The sequence below is a fragment of the Eptatretus burgeri genome, chromosome 17 (assembly GCF_056783735.1).
Source record: "Eptatretus burgeri isolate ZD-2024b chromosome 17, Ebu_testis_v1, whole genome shotgun sequence".
Taxonomy (NCBI): Eukaryota; Metazoa; Chordata; class Myxini; order Myxiniformes; family Myxinidae; genus Eptatretus; species Eptatretus burgeri.
This window is the reverse complement of record NC_140977.1, coordinates 8,677,761-8,699,039: the sequence shown is the minus strand read 5'-3', so window position 1 is coordinate 8,699,039 and position 21,279 is coordinate 8,677,761. Positions and strand designations below refer to the sequence as shown.

Sequence of the window (21,279 nt, the reverse complement as noted above, 5' to 3'; positions counted from 1 at the left end):
AATGAAGCCAAATAGCAACTTGTAGGTGGGCACGAGCCACATTCTCCTCGAATTCTTCACTTGTGGGTGGCAGTGAACAAAGCATTGGTACACTCGCCTTGCTCCTGCCAACTTTGAATGACCACGTGTTCTGACGGGCCTCTGTGAATGATGTGCAGTTGACTTGACCACAACAGGATAACATGAATTTACGAGCTTGACCTATAACATCTGAGAAAGGTGCATCTCCATCAATCATACTCAAGAGATCAAGTTTGTATTTTCCAGTCCCCATAATTTTGAGTCCAACACCTTTTCCATTGCCAAAGTATGAAGCAACTGTGTCACACCCGGTAAGAGCATGAGCAGCAAGCAGATCTGGGAGGATCACCTGGTGTTTCTCAACTGTAGCATTGATGTTCAAAACAACTCGACTTTGTTATGGTGAAACCATGTGAACATTGCAGGAGACATGACCTTGGTGGCAGTAATGCAACAGTAGGATGAATATGTCCATGTCATCTGCAGAGAAGTTTTCTACTTTATGCCCCAATGCTGCAGTGGTATATCGCACATGGACTCAAGATCACTGCCTGCAACCACACCATTGGCTATACTCTCCACCACATCTTTGGCTGGTTTGTTGATCAGGTTACTGCCGTGAGGTGCACTGGTGAAATAGATAAATCCAAAGCTATGTTTGCAGATGTCTTCAAACTCCTTGGAAATAGAGCCTACGGCAAAATGATTGAGGTCCTTGAGCGGAAAACCAGGGTCACTCACACCGAGGATGAAAAATCAGTTGATCAAGCTCTACGCAGTGTGTGGTTCGAAGATCTTGAAGAGGTTGGGGCTGCATATGAGATCCAGAGCCGCAAACTCTACATCATCGTTCGGAGGTCACACCAGGCGGGTATTGCTGTTTACCAATGAGCCAAGCTGTGCATCCTGGAGTTATATTATGACTTCTTGGATGGGTATCGCAAGGACGATGAGCTCATCAAAATGGACACTGATAGTCTACACGTTAGGTTGTCCGTCTGCTCACTGGATGACGTTATGCACCCCCAACTTCAGTATAAGTTCATCCAGGACTGCAATAACTGGCTTGCCTGTGACAAATTGAGTGAACGTACTCCCAGGTTCATCAAGCCAGAATTTGTGGGTGAATGCGCGATGGCCCTTTGTTCCAAGTGCTACTGCATGGATGATGATGCCAAGTATAAACACTCAACGAAAGGTATGTCGCAAAGACACAACACCCTCTCCTGGAGTCACTATAAACCTGCTTTGGAGGGAAGCATCGATCGGGCTGAAAACAGAGGCTTCCAAATGTGGGACGACGCAATGACCACCGACAGCCAGGCAAAGCTGGAGCTATCTGCATACTCAGACAAACTGCGGGTGCTACCTGATGGGATTCACACTGAGCAGCTCTAGTTTGGGGTACCCCCTGCAACTTCAAAGCGGAACCGAGTACTCGTGCAATTGGCTGTTCCAGCCCCGAGAAGAATTTAAAGAACAAGAATTTATAGAACGAGTATACAAGAAAGCAGAATTTACCTGAGATGACATGTACTTGTGAGAGATCCATATCATCACAATATCTCACCTATACATCACATATGTTAACATATGGGAAGGGCACACCCCCACAGGTGGGACGATAGTCCTATTGCCTTAGCCCTTTAGCTTTAGCCCTCCAGGGTGCCGCAGAACCAGGTTTTGTGCAACAATTGTGGCAAGTTTGTATTTCGCCCCTATAACAGTGGACAGAGAAAACTTGAGGGGGCTGCGAGCTGCGGTTGGGAGCAAATGGCAGTAAATGGTCACGACATGCATGCTACGAGAGAAAAATCAGGATTGGCGGCTTCCAGAGGGGGGTCCAGATGAAACGGTACATGACCAGAAGAGGTGTACTGTTTTTGGCTCGTACTACTACTACTTACCGGTATCAACTTCCATATTCACCAGGATCTTATCAATTGTTACCTCAACCATAAATGGAGCATCGGAGCTCTTGGTTCCAAAGGAAAATACTTCGTAAGGTTCCTTACCTGTGTCTCGGCAGCAACCTGCGTCCAATGCACTTCCAATTTGTGATCTATTATTCACTGCATCAGGGTCCATGCCAATGTGATGAGCAGAAGACAGGTTCTTCGACTTGGATTGAGGACAACAGCATTACAAATGTCCTCGTTAACTACAGGTGTTACAGGTACAGTTCCTGCATCGACACTGGCAAGCTTGATGATTACCACCGCAATGCCAACGAGTAACACCAGCCTTCTTGACACATCCAGAAGCATCAGCAGGTGAAGGTGAATTTGGTGACTTGCTACGACACTTCCCCTTCATTGTAACCGAGGGTCACCTTGTTCAAAGATGGTTCATGGTGAATAACCTTTGACTTGAGAGAGATGACACGTCCGCTCTCGGTTGTCTCCATTCACTCAGGAGCTGTTTCGATCACTTGATACAGATCGGGGTTCGATTCAAGAAGAAGTTTGTGGATAACTGAGTCATCATCGATCCCAGGGATGAAAAAGTCACGGAAAAGGTCTTCGAGTTTGTCTCCAAACTCACCATGTTGGGCGAGTCGGTGTAAATCAGCCACGAACTCGGATGCTCACTGACCATCCTGACCATGGTGGGAATAATATTGATATTCACCATCCTCCAACATTATTTACTTTATTTTAAAGGTCCACACAATCAGAAACAATAAATAATTAATTTTTTAATGTGATTATTTTGATTTTTAAGTAATAAACAAAGACCTGAACGTGGTTTTTAATTATAATAATATTTTGTGATGTTACAGTTAAAAACCCAAACGCGTCGGGTTCCCCCTCGAAACATTCCACTTAAACCGTCATGACGTCATTTTATAACAAAACGACACTTTTCCCTCTCTTTGTTCATGATGCTCGAGTAATAAGTTTAACGAACTCGGGTGAGTTTACTTTCACAAAATAATGAGTTTACTGAGATATTAAAAAGTATGACGTGTGGTTGGGGGCGTGGCCACGAATCATTGTGATGTCACGGACAATAGACCAACGGAAAGCAGATCGTTGAACCAGCAGCTCATCAGTTCGAGGGTTAGCGATCATCAGAGATGTTGTTCTTCATCTCGATATTACTAGTCCTTGGTAATGGAGCATCCCGACCACCCCAGGAGGTAAGTGGAGATTGTAAATGATGATGTAATCAGGAAAGGTAGACAATGAATATAAGAGTCGTTTTGTTGGGAGATTGTGAAATACCTTTTTGTGGTGGGATGGGAGAGTGAACAGGTGGTGTATTCCAGGTGAAACTTCTCGTTTTGGATTCGACTACAAAGATGTGATGGTGAATGTAACAAGTGTGATTGAAATGTAAAACGTTTTACCAAAACAACTTTCTTGTTCTGAATATAGCATCTGATGGACGTGATACGGTGGTGGTGGTGTGGTGGTCACTGTAGTGTGGTGTGGTGCAGATGAGGGATCGACAGAACGCTGATGAGAGTGGTGTTTGGTTATTGGAGTGATGGTTGTTGTGAGAGTAGTGCTGATAGTGATTGTGGTTGTGTTGATTGGAGCGGTCGTGGTGGTGGTGGTGGTACAGAGAATTTAAATTGTATTTCCTGTCTGATTGATAAGCTCACAGTAATTTCCCTTAATTGTTAAATTTAACTTGATTGTCCTTTCCTGTACTTTGGAGATACCCTGGAAAGAGTTTAATAATTAAAGACACAAGAAGTGATGTAAAATAGTGGGCGTGGTCAAAGTTGAGCATTGATTGTTAGTGATGACAATTAACAATGGGAATTCCAACGAGAACAACGGAAAAGGTGACATAAGTAGGGGGCGTGGTCACTGATCATTGTGACGTCAAACAATGAAAATCAGAGCGTTGAATCACCAGTTGGTGGGTTAGCGTGCACTAGAGATGTGGATTCTCTTTACGGTCTTGCTCGTCCTCAGTAGTAGAATATCTCGACCACCCCAGGAACTAAGTGGAGGTTGTAAGAGATAACTAGCTCAACCAAAGTTCAGATAAAAGGACACAAGTTGGGACTTGTTCAGGTGGTTAAACAGGAATTTATTTTCATGTTCTTCCAGGGTCGGTGTGGGGGCCATTTTGTTTTCACTGATCTGAGTTTGATTCACAATGTAATCAGATTCCACTATAATCTGTCGGGTAGTGCTTCATCATGGAACGGTCAGCTTTTCATCCCATCCTTTCAGAGAACAAATCAAGCTGGCTGTCCTAACGACCAATTCTTGGTGAAAGGAAATATTTCAGGAGCAGCCTTTAAAAAGGAGTAGGCCATTGTGTGTCGGTGCCCAGTTTAAATCCCACATTTCTACTTCCTGGTTTATCCTTTCAGTTGTGTAAACTCTTTGTTGTGAGATTATGTTTGCTTTGATACTGCAGGTGAACTTTCCCCACGACACAAAGTTTGAGTTTCTCTCTAAAGATAAAACTCTCCTTCATGGTCGTGTTCATCTTCAGAATAAACTTCCATGGGACTAGTTCCACACATTACACTCATTGGTCATGGGCTGGAAACAAATACCTAGAAAATGCTTCTCAAAGTTGGGTCTGAACTCCCATTTGTAATTAAAACTTCATTTAAAACTGAACTTTTTCATGAACCTTTTGTGAGAAAAATCAAATCTTATTTTCAACTCGCAAACACAACCCTTCACTTCGCTGTTAGGGATATTAAAGGGGGGGAGAAGGAGGAGGGGAGGGGAACCGAGGAAGGAGGGGGGGAGGAGCAAATGAGGGTGGGGGAGGGATAAAGGGTGGGAGCAGGGAGGGGTGGGTGAAGGGGATGCAAGGAAACGCAGTGTGATCAGAGGGCCCGTCCGGAGATATCCACTGTGCGGAGATGCGCAGAGATGATCCGGCCCTAGCCAGCATCCAAATATGTTCGGAGACTGAGGGAGACAGGCGGGGGGGGAGAGGGGTGATGGGAAGGGTGCGGGGGGGGGGGAGAAGGGAGGGAAGGAGAGGTGGGGAGTGGATTCCTGCAGATGTGACGTACAGTTTAACAGCACACACATTCATGAATCACCCTGCATGTAAAATACCAGGGTGACAGTTTCGAGCTGGATCCGAATTCAAATCCAGGAGAGACAGCTTAGAGCAAGCGTGCATACCTCTCGGTCATCCTGCCGTGATGTTAACGAAACATTTAATTTTTTTATTGGTATTTATCTATGCCGAAGTGACCGCAAAACAATGCAGGGCGAGTGGCCCCTGAATATTGTTCAAGAAATCAATGTATAGTATTTAGTAACAGTGTGAATATTGTAGAACACTTGCCAAGTGGCATAAACACTCCATTGAAACGGTTGATGAGGAACGGCTTGCTTGGGTCACCGATCCGTCATATTAAACATACAACTCCCGGAGGCACCCAAAATATCAAATATGTCCGAATTAGACAAATGAACACTTTTTAGCGTCAGAACTGCTGCTACGTTCGATTCTGGAGCTTAGATTTTGTAATTTGGTTTAGTTTAAGAGATACTCGAGGTTATGGCATGTGCGGAAATTAAATAAAGCCATAAATGCTGGCATCCCCGGACATTTGTAAGCATTGCGAGGTACCTGGTGATTCAGAGCTGTGATGAACAGGCATTTGATAATATGAATGACGAAAGTGAAAAAAAATAAATAAATTAACTTTGTCGCGAAGAAATTGTTGCGGCCTGTTCTAAGTCAGGGTATGGTTAAACAGGCCAAAATAACATGGTGGCTTCAGACCCCAGTGAGGCACCCAGGATGAGCCTTAAGACCCCAGAGAGTGAGGTGGTTGAGGATTCGCCTGATGAAGGATTTAATTAATAAGTCCATTAATTATCTTCAAAGGGGTGTTTTAATTAACCCCAACACCCAATTTTCAGTCGTGCACTTCCTTGGAGTTTTCTTCGTGTGTACAAAGATTCAGGTTTCTAGGTTTATGGTTTTGGAATTACGGAGGACACACACTGACACACACACACACACTCACACACACACACACACACACACACACACACACACACACACACACACACACACACACACACACACACACACACACACACACACACTCACACACATGTATTATTATTGATCACAAAACTGTTTTGATGAATGTTTTTTTGTTGTTTTTTTTCAAATGTAATAAAGACTTCTCCCGTCCCTGCCCTTGTCCATTTCAACAGATTTCCCAGAATGATCCTGGGGATCAGGGAATGATGGACAGTGTTCTTGACATTGTCGTCGTAGCGATGGCGTTGCTATTGTTCGTCGGTGTCATTTCACGTGAACCATCACGTTGGTTCAGAAAGACATGTCACAAAAAGAAGTGCTGCATTCACTGGTGAGGAACACGAGTGACTTTCATCACTATTATAATGTGTTCATCCAAAGGGACAAGATAGCTCAGAGATTAGAAACAAGTTCACATTGAATTCTTACAAATAATCAATCCTGATAAACGAATGTCTGGTCCAGTGAGAGCAGGGGGAACCAGATCATGGGAACCGTTAAACACTCACCATAAGGTTTGAACATTTCAAAGGAGATCAGATTGGGTTTTCTTCTTCTTACATGATTTTAAGTCTTCACAAAGGCATCTCCTTGTTTTTGTTCCTCGGTGTAAGTGTTTGCCACAATTATAAGTGCCAAGACCAAGTTTATGATTAATGGTAAAGAAAACAACGAAAGGGTCGAGTGGTCGGTCATGTGATCGATATGACAGAGGTGTTTGGGGGCAAACTCGATTCAGTGCTCTGTTGGTGAAAGGTAGTGCCACAGTAACTGTAGTAGTGTGAAGGTAGTGCCACAGTAACTGTAGTAGTGTGAAGGGTAGTTTGAATCTGGTTGGTTTAAATACAAGGAATGTTTCAAAGGAACGACACAGGTTGATCACAGTGTAATACAGGAAGATGTGGGATTGGGAGTGGAAATGAAACGATGAAACATTTGTTATTGAGGAGACAAGTTGGACGTCAACGGAAGAGCAGCAATGGCTGGAAGGACGAGGATAAAATTATCTTGAAATAAATGGAGAGAGTGAAGAGGAATCCCAACAAACAAGGACGTGCCAAGGTCAGGAAAGATGGAATTGAGAGAGATGGGAAACATGGCAGGAACGTGTGAACAAGGAGATGAAAAAGAAGATGTGAATGGAGATGTTCCATCAATGGACAAACCTTGTAAAATATGGGAAAAGGAGTTTAAAGGAATCTGATGATAAATATTTACTTGTTTTTATGTTTTGGGTTCATCGTTCCACACCCATCCTTTGAACCTTGTTTAAGTTACATGTGCACGCTCCGGATCACGTGTCCGATGGTATTCCTACTCTCATGTATCATGTGTGTTGATGTTTTATAAAACCATGCATTCAATACTTCACATGTTATGAAGAACTTCATTTTAGCTTGAACTGAGTATGTTTGTTTTTATCTTACAGTTTACAATGTGGTGGAAAAAGAAAACCAAAGGAAGAATTAAAATCCCAACTTCCATTGGTTAAGGAGCTTCAGGATCAGGAAAACGAACACGTTGAGATGGAGGAAGTTCAGCAGATTCAAGGAGAAATGGATATGACGGGAAACCAAGACTTTGGTTACAAAGAACAGGAAGAAGATCGAAAAGATCGAGAGAAGGTTTTACTCACAGAGAAAGAAAAACCGAAGGAAGGAAAGAACAAGTTGCTGAAAAACGAAGAGAAATTAGTGAAGGAAAGACAACAGAAGTTGAAGGAAAAGGACAAGGAACTCAAATTGAAAAAAGATTTATGGAAAAAGAAGGAAGAAGAACGGAAGAAACGACAAGAAGAACTGCAGAAAGATAAACACGAAGTGAAGCATTGTGATAAAAACGAACAGGAGAGGAAAGGAAAAGACCTGTTGGGGATACGGAATTACGAAGGACGCAAACGAGCGAAACGCCAAGCACATTTTCAGGGAGAAAATTCCCAGGTGTTTGTCGGGGGGAATCCTACAAACACTCCAGGTGAGAAAACAAAGCTTCTTGTACGGAAACGTCGCTCAGGAAATGAAAAGGAGAAGCAAAGTAATCAGGTAAAGGAGTGGAAAAGGGAGAAAGTTGAGATCAGTCCTGGAAAAGAAGAACACACGGTCATTGATCAGGTCCTCAACAAACCGTTTAAGGATTTGGACGAACCAACTGTGCCAAATGCTCTTTGGAAATTGAATCCGAAGAAACAGGAAGAAGAGGGACAGCTTCTGAACAAAAAGGAAAAGGTCTTCTTAAAAAAACAACAGAAGCAGCAGAGGCACGCGGTGAACAAGAGGGTGGAAATTGAAGTGACGCCCCTCAGAATGCGTCAGAAACCTCACCGTGAAGGAAGGTTCCAACAGAACCAGAACGTTGTCGATTGGCTGCCACCCAAATTGGAGCCTCGACATCATGACGAACTGCAGCAGCAGAAACGGTACAGTGTTGTCCTCCAGCAGCAACTGAATCCTCACCGTGATGACTCACTGCAACACCAACAACACAAACAACACATTGTTGAGGGGCTGAAGGAAAAGCAGAACCCTCATTGTGAGCACAGGCAGCTGCAACAGCAGAAGCAGCACGATGTTCAGGGACCACAACATACACAGGTACTTCAACAGGTGAGCACTGTTCAATACTTTGGGGCACTTGGGGTGAACCGTAGGCTTAGATTCACCAACTGGACTGTGTGTTCCACATTCAGCACATACAAATCAGATGGCTCCACGACGACTCACTTATAAAAGGAAATTCCATTGTTTCTCCTCCTTCGGTTGGTACAACCGTAGCAAGAGCAGCTTTCCAGCATCTTTCAGGTGCTTGAGATTGGTTTCAGATGTGGAACTGGATTCCAATCTGAGATGGGCCAGGAGTGCCTGGTGGGACTCCGTTACAGATGTATGTTGTAGAATGGCGCGCCACGCAGTGCAATGGTAAATTTTGCCCAGAACGATGATGGCGGTCAAGCTTTCTAATCTGGCCATGATTTAATCTCCAACTGCACCCTCTCGTGGATGAATTGTAACTATATGGGGTGAACACACTGGGTGCAGACACAACCAACACCAAGACATTAAATTTAAACAGATGTTTGGTACTACAGAACTTTAATATGGATACAAACAAACAAACACGATATAATAGTGACCAAAGCTTTTCGTGCTGCACTCTTCAGGGTAAAAAAAAAAAAAAAGTGAAGGCGCGTTCTTTATACGCAGGTCTCAATAAGGTAGACGCTGATTGGTTCAACCGTAATGACGTCACGGTTAATCCGAACGCCAATTGGTCAGCTCATCATCTTCACCTCGAGTTCCCATTGGCTGCAGCAGAGTTCGTCGATGATTGACGTTTGCAACCACATCCTGGAGAGAGGGGGGATGGGTTTCCCCTTAGGTCCATTCACCATTTGTTACCGAACTTCCCTTGATCTTTCCATGCTGAAAGGGACACAGAGATCGTACAAATTCCTTTTGACAACATAATATCGGATCGGTGGTAAGGATGAAGGTTGCTTCCAACATACGTAAATGAAACGAGCTCCGACATCGGCTCAACATCCTGAACATATCTGCATTGTACTGGTCTGCACAGAAAGGGTTGGCAACCAGGTGCTGTGCAACGGCAGATGAAGCAGGTACAGTGGCCGGTGGCTGCTGGATATTTCTGCAAGCTCGCGCTGATCGTGTTCTAACCCTCACAATTTTTCTTCGAATCGCCAAGGGGACGTGTTGTTTGATCCGATCAGCCAATCTTGGTGTTGCGCTGCCCACGTACCGAGCTTCACATCGGCACTTAAACTCATAAATAACATATATATATATATATATATATATATATATATATATATATATATATATATATATATATATATATATATATAACGTCATTATGGTTGAACCAATCAGTGTCTACCTTATTGAGACCTGCGTATAAAGAACGCGCCTTCACTTGCGATTTTTTACCCTGAAGAGTGCAACACAAAAATCTTCGGTCACTATTATATCGTGTTTGTTTGTATCCACATTGTATTTAAATTAATTTTGGCATTTTGCCTTTTGCAGACATTGCTGTTAATTGTCTCACAATAATAATAATAATAATATCCTTAATTGTGGAGATAATTGTAATTATAATTTTGGTGAAAAGGTACCTGATTGGCATGGTCATCTCCACGCAGGATAAATAACAAGAACTTTGTCTCCCTCGATTGGATTAGATCACCTCATTCACCTTTTCATTGATTACCTGTTCCATCAGTGCATTTCCTTCTGTCGTTTCTTGAACAAGTCATCAAACTGATAAATATATTAATATATTTAATCTTTCATATTTTTATTGTTTTTCCAAAGGACCCTCAGAAGAGGCGCTCACTCCCTCCTCCACCTCCTCACATCAAACCATCGAACCGGTTGGAACGTAAGTTGTCAAGATTCTTACCTTACATTACAAATTACTCCAACTTTGTCTGAACTTCACGTCCTTCACCTCCATTGTGTCCTATTTTGTCTGTGTCTCACACGTGTTGATAACAAATGAATATTTTGCTGAACTCGAATCCAGACAAGACCAAACATATCTTCCAATTGGTGGAAGTCTGTTTTGAGTGTTAATGTATCCGTATAAAAGTCAGTGTGTACACCTGGATGATCATTAAAATGAATTGTGTGAAAACCTTTAATGCCAATCCAGTGGGAGTTTGTGATGAAGAAAATGAAGATGTGAAATCGAAGGCAAAAGAAAAGAAAAATTGAACCGAGATGAAGAAAGCTATTGAGAGAATACAGTCCAGTATTTCCAGGATTGTGTTGGAAGATATGATAATGATGGAGATTGTGATGACAATGCCATTGAGTGGTTTTGACTCCCTTTTGTTGATGTGTGCAGAGGAAGAAGTTGTAGTATTGGCCGCCGGATACGAGGATACGATGTTTGGCAGTGGATCGATCATCACTCCATCGTACAAGCTCTCGAAGAATTTAAAACGAAACATCAGGCTGTTACAGATGGCCGATCCAAGATTATTCAAATAAACCCCTGTCTCCAGAACTCCAGGTACTTAAACCTTCCGTAGACCTTATTTAATCACTTGCACCCTTTTTGTGTCCATTTGTCAATCTGTCGCTTCCTTGTTCAAAATATGACGAGAACTTAATAGTTCGGAGTGAATATAATTTAATAATTTGAATGAGTCCATTAAGCAGGTGACCTCTCTCTGCTACCTGTGCTGATTTACACCTTCTAATCGATATGTTGGACTCGAACCTCGATGATAATGAGAGTTGTTTTGAGACCTTTCAAACAATCAAGATCCAGCATCCGAGTTCTACCTTGATGAACCAACATACCAGTTCTACCTTGGAGACTCACAAAATTCGGGAAAATCAGGAAAAGAGATCTGCCTCGATGGATAAAAATGTGAGACCCACCTTGGAGACTCGGGAAATTCAGTTCTTCCTTGGAGACTTGGAAGGTGGGTTATATTTTGGAGACTTGGAAGGTGGGTTATATTTTGGAGACTTGGAAGGTGGGTTATATTTTGGAGACTTGGAAGGTGGGTTATATTTTGGAGACTTGGAAGGTGGGTTCTTCCAAGAAGACTCTCTGGGTTCTAAACGTATCGATGTCGTTCTTTGTTGGATGGTGCTTGATGAAAGGTAAGTTAAGTTGATTAAAAGTTAATTAAATGATATATTAACTAATTCGATATTGGAAAAGTAATGTATTTATTTATTATTTTTCAGCAACATCAAGAATGTGCTGGGAAGACCTGTTCGATATATCTCCGTCCCCATTTCTACTTCTTCACACTTGAAAGGACTGAAACTTCATTCTCAAGACAGAAAAGGAAAAAACTAAAATAAATAAAAACGTTGTTGAGCTGAAACACTTTATTGACCTTGTGTTATTATTGAACTGTTAAAAAAGACAATAAAGCGTAAAAATTATTTATGGTCTTTGGGTTTGAATGTGGGGATTAGGGGTTAAGGGTGGGCTTCATTTTCTTATATGACTGAATTTTGTCTTTTATAACACCTGTGGATAAAATCTCTTCTTTCAAATCATAACCTGTAATTCCAAGGAACGGTGTCTGAAATAATGTGGAAATGGCTCCGAGGGGATAATAAATCTTATAAATAATTACCTCCATCCACCGAAGGTCCGTCCACCTGTTTGTTTGTGAACAAAATATCCCGAGTTGAGGACGGATTCGGACGAAACTTGGTGGGCAGGTTGGGAATGTAATAAGGAAGAATTGATTAGATTTTGGTGAAGATCCGAATACGGAGCGGATCCGAGAATGTTTTCAGCGATTCTTCATCTTGGAGAGATGGGGTTAAAACGACATTTAGCAGGATATTGAAAACATTATGGTCGGATTCGGACGAAACTCGGTGGACATGTTGGGTGTGTGACTATGAATAATTATTCATAGTTAATTGTTCATAGAATAATTAATTATGACTATGAATAATTATGACTATAATAATTATAATTGGTTCAATTTTGGTGAAGATCCAAATCCGGATCTGATAAAAAAAATTTTTTTAAATGATCCTTCACCAATGAGAGATTGGGCTAAACTGATATATATGAGGACATCTCAAAAAGTTGCGGTCAGATTCAGATGAAACTTGGTGGACACATTGGGTGTGTGACCACGACAAATTGATTCGATTACTGGAATTTTTTCAATGATTCTTCACCATTGAGAGATAGGGGCCAAAAACGATATAATTATATTGTTACGGTTCTAGGAACCGTATGCATACAAACATACAGTTGGCCCGAAGTTAGTTATGCCATTTAGTACATGTGTAGATAGAACCCCTCCTTGTGTGTAGTGGGAAAGCAAAAGCGGATGCGTTGCGATGTTTTTTTAGTTAGATTAATAAATCATTATATCCCCTCCATTACGATCCACGGTACAATAGCGCTTGCAGCCCTCGGTTCGCTGGCCACAGCGCACCATTGTCCATCTGCGTCTCCAGAGCCTCGTTTTTCTGAGGCAGAATCTTCACGTCCGCAGTTCCTTTTCGGCTTCCCCAAACGTTCCAATTCAATCTTGGTTGTACCGCCGTCCACCTTCCTCAAACACAGGTGGAGTGGGCCGGCTTTCCCGGCCTGCAGACGGGTCAATATACTGCCTGACCCCCAAAAAAATTGCAAATTTTTGTTTTATGCTTATTTCTAGTAGTTTATGATGTGGAAGGCAACATATTAAAAGTTGGACAATTTTGACGCAAGGGAAAGTCTCTCAGTGACGTCAGAAAACAAGATGGCTGCCGGCAGATAAAACGTCAAAAAATTGACTGAAAATTATCAGACCACTAACAATTTAAAGTTAATTTTGCACCAATATTTGTATTATGATCGTTGCTGGTAGTTTATGCAGTGCTAATCCTGAGACCATTCACAATTTAAAGTAAATATTTGCACAAATATATGTTCTTTGATCGTTTCTGCCAGTCTATGACATGGAAAGTAACATAAAAAATTGGACAATTTTGACACATGTGGAAGTACCATATGCCTTCTAGTCTTAGATTCCAGTTTCATCGTCCCCCTCCTCCTCCTCCTCTATCTCTGGTTCAACACTCATATTGTCACAGTTGCTGTCCTGGCAATGTCCACATGCACTGGTACATTCTAATCCATGCTTCCTACATGATCACCTTAGTGTTTTGCACCCCCCTGAACAGTTGCAGTGAATCATCTGAAGTCGTATGTCTGGAGCAGGGCTTTTGTCTGTCATCACTGGAACAAGTTTTCCTCCTTCTACCTTCCATCCCCACTCCGTTGGCTCCATTCCACAACAAAGGCCCATCCATTCCATTACCTGATAATAGGTCCGCAGAGAATGAAACTTGCAGGCAGCGGATGTCGGGGGCAGTCTTTCAGGAGTGACAAATGCCTTAGCCCTTGCAACCTTTTTGCAGAGAATGTTGTATCTGATCGATGCCAATGAGTCGTTCTGATTTGCTTTAAACAATGCCACCATTGCTCTGCAGTTTCAATAACATCCTGACTCTGCTGTGGTTTACAGAACACCTTTGAGCTGTCTATCAGTTCCTTTTCTTTCTTGATGATTCTTTGAAACCCTGACTTCTTTCCAATCCCAAAGACACGAGACGTTGCGTCACAGCCAGTTAATGCATGAAGGAACAATATATCTCTGCAGGCTGCATTTCCAAGTATCTGCTGAAGGACTTTGATGTTGTAGACATTTGATTTTGCCTTGTCAGAACGGAAATGGAGTTCAATGCAGTTTGTCTCCACCATATAGAAGAGCAGGAGGAGAAGGAGATCTGTATCTTCTCCAATGAGGGTTGTAGATCTGGAAGCCGCACTTGCGATCTCAACATCAGCATCTCCCTCTGCTTGGATCACCTCACAGCCTTCCTTGCCCAACACCTCTATAATCAACAGTATCATTTCCTGCTTGTTTGACTCATTCGACAGAAAGTCCTCCTTTTTCCCAACAAATTTTGTTGACTCCGTAATGTTAACCTTGGTGACATTCTTGTTTCTATTCCGACGTTGATGAGAACAGTCCTTTGTGCTTGGCCCAGCCTCATAACCATCAAACACAACAGTAGCTTTGCCATAGTGTCTGACTGTAAATGAGGCATATTCATCTGCAATGGAACTGTAGGTGAATCCCTCTGTCCACTTTAAGCGGTGAATAAGTGATCCCCCGTCAAGAACATAGTGATCCGTTCCTGGAACTGTCTGGTTGACAGCATTGTCAGATTTGGTTGTCGCATAATTCCTTATTGCCTCCGCCAACTGTGGTTTATCTGGCTGGCGCAGGATGTTTTTTGCCTCAAAAAGAGACATTGGGTATGGGCAGAGTTCATATTTCATCACTTCACCTATCTGGAGATCTCCCGTCTGTGACACGACTAAGAACCTCTGGAATAGTAACGCTGGATCTATTGTGCGGTCCTCAGCAACTTTGACTGCCCTGCTGGATGCAAGTGTCTTGACTTTAGAACTTCTTTTGTGTGAATAGGAGTAAGCTGGGTGATCATCCATCTTCTTGACAATGTCACTACCTACTTTGAATAGGTCATGAATATTGACATCCTCATTTGCAGTAACCCCTGTGATGATATTGCGCAATGACTTGTCATCAGAAAATGGTGTGAAGCTGTCCAGTTTTTCGGCAACTTTGCCACGATCAGCTTCATCTCGACTCACCCTGGATGTTGTCAACTCCTTATGTTGTTCACTTGTTGAGTAGCTACTCGAGGTCAGTTCTTGCATAGCAAGGTTGTAGGAGGACGATATGGTTGAAGACAGAGTCCAAACTGCTCTCTGGTGCTCTGACATCCCACTTCCTCGAGTCAGCCCCCTTGGCTTTTCAGTGAGCGCATTAATGTCTGTTCTATCACAAGATCAGAGCCTAGGCCAGCGCAGTATTGGTCACTGTGCCGGATTACATGATAACCAGATTGGAACTTCTGATGAACCTCAGGGTTGTCATCCTCTAACGCAAGCATCTTCTCGAGATAGAGTCGAGCTGACCTCAGGTAATTGGGATGGCCAGCAGCTCCAAATATCGGCAAGCAAGCGGATATGGCTTGGAGATGCATCTCCCAGGACCCCGTCCGATCAGCTGCCACAAGTGCCCTTGCAATTCCCAACTTACGCTGGTAGTTGATCCAAAGCGCACTGGTTTTCGAGTCCTTTGCAAGTTTATTCCTTTCCTGATTCAATCTATTGTCAATGAGTCACTTTCGACAGTCTCCAGGGAAATGTACAGTCGCTCCAGTTCTGCCACTTGTTCTTGAAACCCAGGGTCAACTTCCACAATCTTGCCAACAACCTGACGTGTAAGACACTAATCCACGAAAAGCACGTTGCACCGCCTTCCCACTCAGCATGTGCACAACAGCATTTTGACCATACACTGTTTCCAGGATCTCTTTCAGTCCACTTTCATCCATCAAACTTCCAATGGCACCCAACAAATTAATTAATGTGTGGAAGCTCCCAAGCAGTAGCACTGCATTATGGATTGGGTTATCAGCAGGAAGAGCATTCACTATCTCAGAGGACTTCCAAAACAGCGGTTGGTCAAATGTGATGATTGCTGGCATGTTGTGTTTTGATGCAAGTTTGCTCAGGTAATCAAGAGTTGACAAGATGCAGGTTTTGTCACCTGGGTTCATATCAATCATTGGGAGAAACTGTATTGAGGCTTTCCCTGGGTGATCACACTCCTCATGCAGAAAGTGCATCATGCCTTGCCAATTTGGTGCACTCTTTTCGAAGCAAAATGACATCTCCCATAATATGTCAATTGTGCGATCACAAATTGATGACAAAGGGAGGGGCTGAAATTTGAGGTTGCGGTTGATGTGCTCTGCATAGCGGTAATCTATTATATTGATCTTCGTCAGTTCGACGAGCTTCCCGTCAGACGTTTTCTTTCTAGATATGATGTGGCTGGATTGCCGCCCTGGTGTAATAGCTGCTATCATGCCCATCCCATGAAAGGTACCCTTTCCATCCAACGTTATGATGTTGTGGTCCACATCGTCTCCAGCAAATAACAAGGATGTATCAAGAATGTCGGTGTCACCTCCAAACACATCCGGAGCAAGAGAAGAGGCTGCATTTACTTCAAACCGTTGCACTTTGGAGTCAGATGAGGAAAAGCCAAAGGTTGGTAGACTATCTATCAAGAAACGAGACCTATACAAGTGATGCATTTGCACTGCAAGACCAAGCTGCAATGGTGCAATTACAGCCCTTGGACGCACTGCTTGGATGACTGCTTGTCCAATACCAGCAACCTCCCTAGATGTATCTTTCCCGACCAAAAGATGCTGCAGCGAGAATCACAGGCTAGCTGGGACATACCCCAATGCAGCAGTAAGGCTTAGGTCTGCAGTAGTTGGGTATGTATCCCCATGTGGTGCAACTGTTGTTTTTATGTCACTTTTTATTAGTTTTGCAGCAGTCTGAAGAATTGCACGTTTTTGTGCTTCTTCATCATCTTCTCGTGGTGCATTGTAGTGGTCACGGAGGATCTGGGACGTTTTTTCTCTGAATGTCACAATGTCTCTTAAGCCTCCACCCTCTGCCATGAATATAGATTCACCATATCGTTTTTTTAAGCTGTTCCTTCATGTATTGGTTCCCATATGCATTGGATTCACCATCGCCCAGGTATTGTTCCATTCTAGCCACGAGGTCTGTAATTGTTAACTGTTCCTCATCATTGTCTTCAAGAAAAGAGCACACCTCATCGAAACCCTCATTCTGGTCACTGTCCTTAGGCCTTCCCATTCTTCGTCTCTTGTTTGACTCAGTCGGCTTGAACCGTTGTGGAATGTCTCGCATTGTGCGAAAATTAATGTTGCAGGACTTGTGGTACACACAGTCAGCTGCATGGAGATCACCCTCAAAATATTCAATGCGGCCTTGAACAGCAATGGCCCATTCATCGCTCCTTGTTTTGCAATGAACTGATATAGTTTTAACAAATGCGTCAGTCTTCACGGAGCCAAAACTGGCTGTTTCTGCATGGCCTCGCTTTGGGTCCTCTTCCTTAACTTCAGTGCCGCAGAAAAGGCAATGTGTTTTACTGTCATATGGTCCCAGGGAAATGCGAGCACTCCTCTTGACTGATGGACCTGATTCCGCATGATCCTTCTTGGTTAAAGCAATGTCCTTTTTGTTTATGTGATTCGCTCGGCATGATTTGTGAACACTGGTACCAGCTAGGATTCTGATGTCAACACCCCTTTCGGCACTTGCACGGTTGATGCCTTCTGCTCCTTTCTCACAAACTAATACTGTTTCCTCACAGTCCAATCCCCTTTGGCATCAAGGGCAGGTCTCTTTACCATATAAAGAGTTCATTTTCTATCTCTGAAAATACAAAAAATGAGATCTTTTAGAAGCATGCAGTCAATTTACATTGGCCATATACATTGAATGCCATCAGAGCATTCTCCGCCCCTGAAACCGAGATATTTATGTAAGATATATATTAGGAGGAAACATACTGTTGCGGATTCGCGCCTGCCGGCGTGCTGACGGCCACGTAACTCGAATCGCGGCACGTCGCCCACCGGACGGACAATCCAGTCGTGACCCTCTCGGACTAACGCCGGGAACCAGTCACGGGTGGACCTTTCGGTCTCACCGCGATCGAGCCAATCAGCCCCCGCGTGGGATAGGGTTGCTCGCCAAATTCGACCTACCTAAGTACCCACGCGGAGGGTAGACCGGGCGATCGCACCTCGCCGCAGGTCGACTTTGGACACGGGCCACTTAAGCGACCCGTTCCGTACTATCGGGATAACCGAGCGGTGTTATTCGTCGACCTCGACGGTTCGATTAATTATCGGGCGTATTCAGCCCACTACCAACCCTTTACGTGAAGCAAGATGAGGATTCAATGAAAGAAATGACGAAGCGAAGCGGGAAACAGTTCAACACAAAGCACATTTATTCGCGATGAACGGAAAGCGCACATATACAATTCCACCAAAAGCACATAGAAAAGGAAAAGAAACACAATGCAAATTTTACACAAAAAGCAAATGCGACAATGCAGATCTAATACCGATTACGCGAGCACACGGCAACACTTATACAATTTTACTTCACAGACGGCGCCGACAACACATACCCAAAACCAAGGAAAAGAGAACCCTCAAAGATGAGGCGGGCCTGAGGCCGAGACCGGGTCGGGCCTACCCGTCTGGTGATGAGACGCGGAGCGGCGATGGTGCCTCAACTCCCCGGGCCTCGCGGGCAGTGTCTGGTAGGGGGTGGGAAAGGGGCCCCCTTGGTCGCACTATCTCAGCGCGGGGGGGAAACAGGAGGGGGTTGCTGATGCTCGGGGTATAGAGGATTCCTACTCTGCCTCGAGTCCCGCGACGAGCGTCTCCACCTCGGCCAGGTCGCGCCGTCGGCCTCCCTGGTGTGCAGCTCCCTGCACGACGCGAGCACCCCCTCGTCTGCCCTTGCCGCCTCTCCACAGCTCCGTCCCCTTTTGCTCCGACTCCAACGCACACGACGACGACCAACTCCTTCTTGCTTCTTCTTCCCAACTCCACCGCCCGCGAAGTCTTAACTCTCATCCACTTGACTGACGAACGCGGTCGCTTATATCAGCCCCGTGGCTTCGCTCTCTCATCTTTGACCCCCTCCCTTCGACCTTTCACCTCGCTCCCCATTGGCCCGAGAAAAAGTGGGCGTGAATGCTTTTTGATCCATAAATTTGCATATATCGATCGCCCTCCAACGCCCTGGGGGCGGGGCCAAATCGCCCCTTGCTCACCGATTGGACGGAACAAAAGTGGGCGTGTGTCGTTTTTGATCCGTTTTTGAAGTGGAAAATCCGTGGTTTTGTACACGCTGTTCGGCGCGCGCCCTGCACGAGTCCAACACCGGTACCCACAAGCGGCGCAAGAACGGTGGCGATGCGACGGTTGCGAGGTGTGACGTGAAGCGGCGCCGCGGTGGGTGGTTGATGGTTGGTGGTGGTAACAATGGCGGTTGGTCCAAATTAAAGATAGTAAAAGAAAAACGGCTATCCTGAAGAGTCGCAGCACGCATAAATGACATGTATTCCCACTAGACAACGGGTTTGGGCCTAACTACACATGTACTTACCGAGATATCTCACCTAAGGGACCTGGATGGTGGTTTGCGAATTTGGTAACCACAACAATACTATGGAATAATCTGCATAGTGGTTCGTGCATGGTTTTGTGACATTTTTATCATGTCAAAAATTTTTACTTTCCCATGGTCCATTTCTGTCCAACTTTTGATATGTTCCTAAGTAAGTCTTAAAATATAAGGAAATGCAATAAAACAAAAATTTGCAATTTTTAGAGTACGGCTGTTCTGGTTGTATATTGACCAGTCTACTGGCTGAAATCCCGCCCAGAAAGGGCGGACCCCATAAAGGCCCTGTCCAATCATGGCAGACGGTGATGTCAGCTTCGCCAAGGCCCCTCCCCGACCTTGGAGATCTATAAATCACGACACCATCCTCAGAGTAGAGTGAGAAAGTCGGATAGTTCGTTGTTGAGTGAGAGAGTTCAGTGGGTTCGTTGGCTGGTTGCAAAGAAGGAAGGAAGGTCGTTAGTTGAGTTGGTCCCTCGGTTGTTGGTTGAAGAAGGAAGGTCGTGATCACGGAGTGCCTGCCCACATCTCGCCTCGGCGGCCCGTCTGTTGTGCTGGTCCGAGTACACCCGACCTTGACCGGGTCTCTCGTTGGGTCCAGTCTGCTGCCCCGTTCTACCTTGGACTCTGCGCTCTCCACCCAGGCTCCTTCGCAGACACGGTCTCCACACGTGCGGCTGTGGGCCGAACTGCACGACCTTTGTCAGGTGCCGCACCACAGAGCATCCCTTCTCTCGGAACGTTCAGGTACCTAAAGAACTGCGACCTCAGCTTCTTCCCTCCCTGGCTGCAAAAGTCCTTTGCTGTTCGTTCAACTGAGTATATTTTGTCTGTGTGGTGCCTGTCCTTTAAGTAGAATTGTACAAGATTTTGATCATTGTAATTCTTGCCTGTATTATTCTCGCGACAAGTCTGCTCCGTGTCCTCTTGTAAGTTGCTGTAAAATTGTCGCACTACATCTCTCTTCTGTCCCCTGCATAACCCACCAATAAACCTGTTCCTGTACCACATGAATTTCCTCGCTTGGTGTAAATAAATTATTGTAGAAATGCTCCCAGTTCGTTTTTGTCTTTTCCTTCATTGGTCCAGCATGGTTCGGATCTAAGTTTAGCCAGGTCTTTATCCCCAATAATCTGTTCATTCTCGCCGGTACGTCCTTGGCAGTTTCACTCGGCTGCATCCGATCTGGAGTTGGTGGTTGGTACTCTAGTCATTGGTAGAGTGATACGGTTTGGGCAAGGCGTACCGAGGGCGTGGTTCCCCAGTTGTCGAAACCTCGTGGTTAATTAGGTAAACTGATTACACCTGGCAAAAGACCCTACGCTACACGGTTGTGGTATTGGCGTCCACGATCGGTTAAGCGACCCGCCGCGTCATGGAATTATCAGTGAGCGACAGCCTACAATTCCGGGAGTCTGGTGGGAGATGACGTAACTTCCCCCACTTAGTGGTCGTTCTCGCCACCGGACCGCGGCCCGCAACAATATCATGATACTTCAAAATGTATTGGGCCCGATATGTTCTTGTGGATCAGGCATTGCGGGGCAGAGGTATGCGCTCCATCAAGTGCTCTTCTCGTTCCAAATAGGCACATAAGCTTTTGGGGGTATTCCCACATATTGTTGT

The 21,279-nt window shown here is 44.4% G+C and overlaps 1 protein-coding gene and 1 pseudogene across 2 annotated transcripts; one reads left to right on the top strand and one right to left on the bottom strand.

Annotated features, from left to right (window-relative positions):
• The first annotated feature begins 5,040 nt into the window (after positions 1-5,040).
• Positions 5,041-11,918, top strand: LOC147009245 (uncharacterized). Of its 2 annotated transcripts, none has more exons than XR_015052971.1 (5): positions 5,041-6,346; positions 7,445-8,618; positions 10,347-10,413; positions 10,882-11,494; positions 11,576-11,710. XR_015052971.1 is itself a non-coding variant. In XM_085862651.1 (5 exons), exons 1-4 carry the CDS (start codon positions 6,114-6,116, stop codon positions 11,025-11,027), a joined length of 1,620 nt encoding a protein of 539 aa, XP_085718777.1. In that variant the 5' UTR covers positions 5,042-6,113; the 3' UTR covers positions 11,028-11,049; positions 11,739-11,918. The 2 variants fall into 2 exon arrangements, 1 of the variants encoding a protein (XP_085718777.1); XM_085862651.1 differs by lacking the exon at positions 11,576-11,710 and adding an exon at positions 11,739-11,918 and having other exon boundaries at positions 5,042-6,346; positions 10,882-11,049.
• Positions 11,919-16,701: 4,783 nt separating this feature from the next.
• LOC147009244 (uncharacterized) lies at positions 16,702-17,871 on the bottom strand (annotated as a pseudogene).
• Positions 17,872-21,279: the final 3,408 nt, after the last annotated feature.